This window comes from Balaenoptera musculus, chromosome 5 (assembly GCF_009873245.2).
Source record: "Balaenoptera musculus isolate JJ_BM4_2016_0621 chromosome 5, mBalMus1.pri.v3, whole genome shotgun sequence".
Classification (NCBI taxonomy): domain Eukaryota; kingdom Metazoa; phylum Chordata; class Mammalia; order Artiodactyla; family Balaenopteridae; genus Balaenoptera; species Balaenoptera musculus.
In genome coordinates, this window is record NC_045789.1 from 41,785,004 (window position 1) to 41,793,186 (window position 8,183).

Genomic DNA, 8,183 nt, shown 5'->3' on the forward strand with positions numbered 1-8,183 from the left:
AAAATGTGACTATATTTGGAAACTGGGCCTTTAAAGAGGTGACTAAGTTAGAATGAGGCCCTTAAGGTGAGGCCCTAATCCGGTATGACTGGTGTCCTTATAACAAGAGGAAGAGAACCAGGGGCATGTACAGGGAAGACAGACCATGTGAGGTCACAGCAAGACAGCACCATCTAAAGCTAAGGAGAGAGCCCTCAGAAGAAACCAAAGCTGCTGACACCTTAGTTTTGGACTTCTATCCTCCAACACTGTGAAAAAATAAATTTCCATGGTTTAAGCCACCCAGTCTATGGGACTTTGTTATGGCAGCAAACTAATATGGGGGCATTCCTCCAATAACATGATGTGCTCCAAAGAGCTCCCTGTGCCATCATCAGAAGTTTCTCCTGAAATGCTAACTCTGAGGTCTATCCTCCAAAATGTAGTTACAATGTTCACGATTAGCAAGTTTTAAGGTTGGAGGAGAAGTCACTTAATGCCAAAGGCAATTTGTACTGGAAAATGGTTTTATTCTTTGGGTTAACTCTCCAGTGAAAATGACCAAGTGCCTATGCTCTGCAGCTGGACAGACAGAAGTACACGTGAACTGCAGTTCTGTCACTTCCTTGCTGTAATCATCTCAGACAAGACTTTAACCTCCTGGGGTCTAAGTTTTATCATCTCTGAACAATACCAAGGGTTGTTGTAAAGATTAAAGGAGATAATCTATCCAATGACCATCACACAATCAGCCACAAGGTAGAAAAACGTTGGCTTTCTCCTCCCTCCCTACATCTATATAGGTGCCAAAATGATCAGGTTTTTTTCCAGACCATCAGTGCATCTCCCAATAAATAGCTATTTCTCTTTCACCACGCCAGCTTCTCTAGCTGATCAGGTAAGCCCAAATACAGAGGAAGAATATCTCTTTAGAGGTTCTAAATCTCTTGAGGTATCTCAGGACACATCTACCTCAACGCACCAGGAAAGATGCAGCTCTGTCTGCAAAGGACTCTGAAGACAGCAGCTTCGAACAATCCCAGCTACCACTCCCCATCTCACTAACCCTACCAAGAAGGGTGACAACTTTCAATCAGGTTTTCACCCCCACTTAATTTCAAAATCCTCTTGGAAGAAAATAAGTAGCTGTCCACAAGTCACCAAAATAAAGGGTTAAGTATAATTTTTAAAGCTTAGGCCAAAAGCTTGCAAAAACGTGACACTGTCACCTAGACAATTCAACTTTCAGTTTTCACACTAAAAAGACATTTAAGAATTGACTAAATAGAGGGAAAGAAAAAAGGAAAAATGTAAAAATTATATAAAAATTCAAAATATTAGGCTTACTCAAATAATAGCTGGCCATCATCTGTAGCAAAATAAAAGTCTCTCAGCAGAGTCTGTCATCTTAGCAGAGTAGAACTCAGGCTCTAGATTCAGATTAAAATCCTGATTCTACCACTGACAGCTGTGTGCCACTGTCCAGACAAATCACCTCTCTGAACCTCCATTCTCCAGTCTATCAATGGGAATAATAACAGACCCTAACCCAGAGAGGTGCTGTAGAATTAAGTTATCTGAAAAGCATATTGCTTTGGTAGCTTTTCTTTATTATTACTTTCTGTCATAAAGAGTCATGGCCTTCTAGCAGATTTATTATATTTCCAACACCAGGGATAATACCTGAGTGTTATAATAAGAGGTGTTTATCAGCTGAAAATTATTGACCTGCCTTTTTAAAATGACTGAAAACTAATTGGTGGTTGGAGGAAATGCTAAGGGAAAGAATAACTAAAATAAAAGGCAGGAGTAGGCTGTTCTGAGTATGTATGTGTGCTGACCCATCTGAAGACAGGTTAAATCTTAGCCACATAGGAGCAAAAAAACCCCAAAAAACACAACCAAAGAGTGTTCCAATTCAAACTCCACTAAGATTTGAGCACCTACTATGTATCAAGTGCTTTTATTCACCTCTCCTCATTTAATCTGCGCAATAACTCTGTGAGGCATATTCCTACATACACATGTAGAAACTAAGGTGGAGATGTTGAGTGATCTGCCCAAGGTTACAATGCCAGAAATTTGGAGTAAGTTGTTCATGCATCCAACTTATTCCTCAAAAGTTGAGGGAAAAATCAGTCCATTAACATTTATCTTCTCTGTCTATTGTTTGTATTATCTGGTTAGATTAGATAATTTACATATCATTCCCCTGCCTTCTTCTTCTCCATCAATCCTATATTCTCTTCCCATTCTTTATTTCCCTCTAACCATGAACCTTAGGCCAATGAATAGCGAACCTTAGGCCAATGAATAGCAATCCTTAGGTCAATGAATAGGAAGCATCATTAACCTTGCAGGGTTGAGAACAGCATATTTCAACCTTTAATCCATGCTCCTGTTTGATAAACATAAAAAATTCACACCCACTCTCCCAGAGATTCAGATGTATACACCCCACCATGCAGATGGACTACCCTCTACAAATCCTCTCAGCCAAAAGTTTTACTTTTCATGGTTTGTATTCCTAAAACAATTTTCCCCAATATACTGCTACCATATTGGCATATATACTCCTAAGAAATTGTTATATACCCCTTGAAAATCACTGGTTTAGAGAATCACTACACTTACTCTAGGCTAAGAATTCAAGCCTTATCCTCAAGCAGCTTGCCATATCAGGGACTTATGAACACACCTAGAGATATTCAGCAATGCAGAAGGCAGCATTCAGTAGGTACTCAATAAATAATTATTACCTGAACTGATGAGCTAAGAAGGGGCCCAAGAAGAGCATATAGCTGGCTGAGTTACTTGACAATTAGCAATTACCACCGTCAGCTATTCTGAAGGTACCCCACACACATTGCAACTTCCAGAATTTGAGTTTATGGTCACAAAAAAGCTACCCATTGTCAAGAAAACTTATCAAAGTAAACACATCATGTACCAAACTAAATGACCTTTTAAAATGGTGTGTAAATTGTAACCAAGGAAACCTGTGAAATAGCTAATTCCAATCAAAGAGCCCAAAGAATATTCTTGGGACTGGAATGCAAAAGAAAGAAAGAAGCAAATCAGTTGAGAACATACTAAAGAATAATGAGTAACAGAAGGGCTGGGCCTTGAATGGACTCTACAAAAAGGCAGGGTATGTTTCCAGATCTAAAGATGTTCTAATATTAAACAACCAGCACAATTTTTAAGAGAATTATCCCCATAGTTGGCAAAAAAAAAGCAATCCACTGTACCAACCTCTGCCTAACAGAAATGTCTCTGAAACATCTAATGCTGTTCTGGTTACAGGATGAAAAACCCTGGGTTGCCATCTCCCTCTCCTGTGCCTAAAGCAGATATCACTATGGAATCATAGCTCTTTCCTGAGGAGCCCAGCTGCTCCCAAACACAGGCGCTCCAGGCAGCTACCACCAAGTCAGAGTTGGCTCACAAAATGAATCCCCATTCTAATTCCATATATGCCAAGCATCTCTCTCACCTAATAACTTTGGTCTGAGCAAAGAGGATGGTTCCTTATGCTGCCATCTACCTGGTTTCCAAGCTAGGTGGTGTATCTCCCACTATAATTAGAAAACTAGCATTCTTGAGAGTTTGATTAGCAAGGAGTGCATCTCTAAGTCTCTTCAAGTCTAGATGGACAAAAATTAAAACTTGAGGCCCTGCCACACTGAAGCCAGACCCTGGACTGGAGATATCCCTTCAAAGTATAATAGTTATTTGCCAGGCTAACAGCAACTAGCAGGCCTCTCTCCTTGACACCTCTTTAGCTGTATCCTGACTTACTCAAGCAAGCACGTAGGAGTCAGCACCTGGAAGACAGGGTGTGCAACTTACTTTACTCTATCCTCACTTGGGGTGTCAATTCCAAAAGACATTGCTATATGGGAGAACAGTTCAATCATTTCAGTTCTGAGAAAGAGTGAACACCAGCTGAAGAGGATCAACTGCTACGGGGAGAGTATTCTGAAGATCTAACAGTAAGAGGCAGCTAAGAAATTCACAGTAGAGTGTGACCAAGTTCAGAGTGTGACATCAACAAGATAAGTTCAAGACTGTGAAATATCTCCCAAGTAGAAACAACAGAACTTTTAAAACACGAGGGTTGAGGATGAAGAATCAAATATAACTTCAAAGACTAGACAGAAAAATAGCCACAAAGAGAAGTACAAACAAAAATGTGGGGTAAAGCAGGAGATGAGCAGGTAGAATAGATTTGCAGGAGATTAGCTGGTGGGGGATCTGCTGGTAATCTCCAGGTAAGAGATAAAAGATTAGAGATGTATATCTGGGAGCCACCCTCCTGCCTGAGGGAGAAGAGCAAATAAAGCCACGCCTGGGGGCAGACATAGAATAAGGGCAGAAAAATGCGAACCCGTATTAGAAGGTACTTTAGTAGCTACAGAAACAAGAATGCTAGAATCTAAGTAATAATATTATTACTTTATTATTACTTTAATAAGAATAATATTATTCTTTTAATAGCAGCAAACACGTACAGATACCATTCTAGGATGCTTGACATACTTTAACTCACTTAAACAGCCCTATGGAAATAGTTGTTATTGTTACTCCTATTTTACAGATGAGGCAAATGAAGCACAAGAAGTAGGTGACTTCCCTATGGTCATATACTGAGAAGCAGAGCTGGGATTTTGGTACCAAATCAAAGCAAATCTGCACCCAAAGTCTGCACTATTAACCAATAGCTACAGGCCCTCTCCTCAGTTAAGACTCCTGTCTCCACCACTTAATTCAAGCAAACCACTGAACTTCTCAGAGTCTCAGTTTCCTTACCTGTAAAAGGGGGAATAACACTTGCTCTCCCCACCTTCCAAGGCTTTGGGGAGCATCTGATGAGAGGATCAACAGAGAACCCTCTGTGATTTAATAAAGCCCTGTATTAAGGGTAAGCTGTAGTTGTTCCCCATCAGGCCCACTTAGAGTTGAGGTCAACGAATATAGATTTTCAATGACATTTCAAGTGCCGTTGGTTAGATTAAATTTCCATGACCCTGTTAAAATATAATCAGATTTCTTTCTACCATCCAGCAATTGGTTTCTTATATTGAGCATACACTAGAACATGATGCCTTTCTGGACAGGATGCCTTAGTCCACGAAAGGACCTCTGAAACCTGGGGCTGTAAAAACTAAGGACACTGAGGTGACAGCTGCCCCGCAGAAAGGATATAAAGAAATTCGGTGATAGAAAAGGCGGTTGCATTGATATTCTGATCAGTAAAAATCATAACAACAACAGCAGGGGGTGGAGGTAGTTCTGCCTTCAACCACAGCAACAACAGGGTGGTCCAGTGGTTTTAGCCCGAATCCCTCCAGCTCTGCGGGAGAGGAGGGATGCAGCCGCGGATAAACTAAAACGCACACCCCTCCGGACCACTGACTTTCCTCACTGGTCCCCTCGCGTCTACTCGGCTTTCAGCTCTACCCTCGTTTCGCATCGCCCCAGGATCTCCCTAAAGCCCTCGCAGGAGGGGGCGCGGCATGCCCCCATGCACTCACCTCTAAAGTTTTCACCAGGATCTTCATGTAGAGCTCGGAGATGCCCAAAGACACCCCAAAGGCCGAAGGCAGGAGTATGAAGCCGAGCACCAGAGTCAGCCAGGTGTAAACGATCTTCCCGACCAGCTCCGCGCCATCCATGGCTCGGCGCGCCCAGAAGGGGTCCACGGAGGAGGTCCGAGCGCGACAGCTGTCCCTGTCCCCAGGTAGTCGGTTGGCAGCTCCGGGAGCAGAGGTGCGGAGCCCAGCTCCCGGGAGTCAGCGCCGCCGCCGCCTGGCACTCACCTCTGCAGGGAAAACAAGAGAGGACGGGAAAAACTTTCAGAAGGACAGAGATTTCCTTCCTCTTCGGGCTCCACCTCGCCGCGGCCGGTTAACTCTTTCTCGGCTGGAGGCCCAGGCCCCCACCGAAGCTGCTGCCGCTTGCGCAGACCTGGTAGCGCCGGCCAGGCGACCAGCGCTGGGGGTGAGCGTGGAGACACGCGAGCGCAGCGGGGAACGTGTCCCACCCTGTGTCTGATTTCAGTTGGGTGGTGATTGGGGCAACTCAGCGTTGACTCACGGAGGCCCTCCCGGAACGAGGATCCCTGCGGCGCAGTGCAGCGCACCACCGCACACCAGCCGCTGGCGGAACTGACGCCTGGTCCAGGACTGCGCTGCTGGTGGGCTGGCTCGGACGCCCAGCGCCCAATTTCTGCACCCTGCCCTCGCCCCACCTCCTCCGCCACCCAACGGGGAGCTTCTAGTAGGGATCTGCACAGAAAGCGCCGCAGCCTCCCGGGCGGCCTCCAGTCTTCCCCGCGCCCCGCCTCGCCAGCACTCTCAGCGGAGGTCCTTTAGGGAACAGAGTTTTCATCTGCAGCACGTTAGCATTTTCTCACCCCCAGAATGAACTACTGACGTGTCCGGAACGCTTGAGAAGGTCCTGCTTGTGTGTGTATAAAACGACCTCTCGGCAGGGCTGTCAAGGAGAGGGAAATGCCCACGGCGCTGCTGAGCTGCGGCTTCCTCCGCTTCCAGGTCTCCCACTCCTCCTTCTCCCTCCTCCTTCCCCTCCCTACTCTACGGAGCTGCCGGGCGAGATCTTGCTCTTCCTGAAAGTGGAAAGCTCTCTCCACGAGTCGCCTTCCCAGCTCAGCCGCCGTTGCCTTGGCACAGAAATCCTTCCGCCGAGGGTCGCTCTCTTCCTGGGGCAAGGTTCCAACCACAGCTTCCCCTACCTTTCCCCCAACACTATTCTCACAGAAGCCCCAGAAAAACGCCAGGCCCTCGCTAGCTGCATCCAGCTGACGCGCGCTTCCAGGGAATTCAGTGCCCGCATCGCTGCCTCGCTAGCCCTTCTTAGAACAGTAAAGGGCAAAAAGCTTGTACGGGTATTTACTTCACTGCGGTTCATGCCTCTTAGAAACCTGATCTGTTTTTAAGAGTAAGCATGAGAAGGGATGTTGAGACTGTAGTAGACAAGAAAATCAGGCTCCCAGCGTTTCCAGATCGTCACTGATTGGGACCAAAATCTCGTACAAGTCTCTTTCGGGTGTAATTTCAAGCTAGAAAAACTGGGACGGCAAGCAAACTGAATTCAAAGAGTGTTGACAACAAATACCGCGAAAGAGGCTGCCCCGGCCCAGGGTGTGGAGGAAATGGAGAGCGGAAGAGAGGAGAAGCCCCCTGCAAAGAATGTAAATGTTTGGCTTCTGCACCTCCTGCCAGGCAGGTATCACAACTCTCTCCCCCACTAGGAAGGGAAAAAAACTGTAACTTGGTCCTAAAAACCAAGTTAAGAATAAAGAAGTTTCAGGCGCTTGGCTTCTCAAAATTAAACCTCTTTATAGTCTGCCATTCTACGAAAACAAACATCAACAACAAAAAAACCACACATGCCAAAATTCGTCTAAAGTCTTTGCTGGAAACAAACATATTTAGCACAAAACCTCAAAGATTATATTGACTCATTTAACACCATACATTCAGGCAAAGCTCTTACCCTCCTTTCATTTCCTCAAAGGAAGATGACTAAGGAATGCTGAATGATTGTACCAAAGTTTACCCAACAAGTCTCAGTGCAGGTAATTTCATTTAAGGATGGCCTTTTTCTGCCCATCCAGACAGAGGAGCTGAGTGCCCACAATCTCCAATGATTTCTTGTTGCTCACGACCAAATTTCATGAACTAGGTTTGCTTCTTTGGTTTTGGTTTTGGTTTATTCTTTATGTAAGAATTATTGTCCCAGAAGGGACTTCCCTGGTGGCACAGTGGTTAAGAATCCACCTGCCAATGCAGGGGACACGGGTTCGAGCCCTGGTCCGGGAAGATCCCACATGCTGTGGAGCAACTAAGCCCGTGCGCCACAACTACTGAGCCTGCACTCTAGAGCCCATGAGCCACAACTACTGAAGCCCTCATGCCTAGAGCCTGTGCTCCGCAACAGGAGAAGCCACTGCAATGAGAAGCCCATGCACTGCAACGAAGAGTAGCCTCTGCTCGCTGCAACTAGAGGAGGGCCACACCAGAAATGAAGACCCAGTGTAGCCAAAAAACAAATAAATGAATAAAAATTTTTTAAAAAAAGAATTATTGTCCTATAACGGAATGGTGGAATGGTAATAACTTGGAGTCTGAAGTCTTAGACTGACTCCAGACTGACACAGACACTTGTAAGTTTGAACA

The 8,183-nt window shown here is 45.2% G+C and overlaps 1 protein-coding gene across 4 annotated transcripts in view; it reads right to left on the reverse strand.

Moving 5' to 3' along the window:
* GPAT3 (glycerol-3-phosphate acyltransferase 3) overlaps positions 1-6,485 on the reverse strand; it is a 57,642-nt gene extending 51,157 nt beyond the window's left edge. Inside the window, exons 1-2 of one of the 4 annotated variants that reach the window (XM_036853261.1) lie at positions 6,398-6,485; positions 5,517-5,803 (exon numbers count right to left, since the gene is read on the reverse strand). In XM_036853261.1, coding sequence (XP_036709156.1) covers positions 5,517-5,657 — 141 coding nt within the window. In that variant the 5' untranslated portion in view covers positions 5,658-5,803; positions 6,398-6,485. Of the gene's footprint in view, positions 1-5,516; positions 6,284-6,397 lie in introns of those variants that run through there. The other 3 variants (XM_036853259.1, XM_036853260.1, XM_036853263.1) reach the window with 3 other exon arrangements.
* Positions 6,486-8,183: the final 1,698 nt, after the last annotated feature.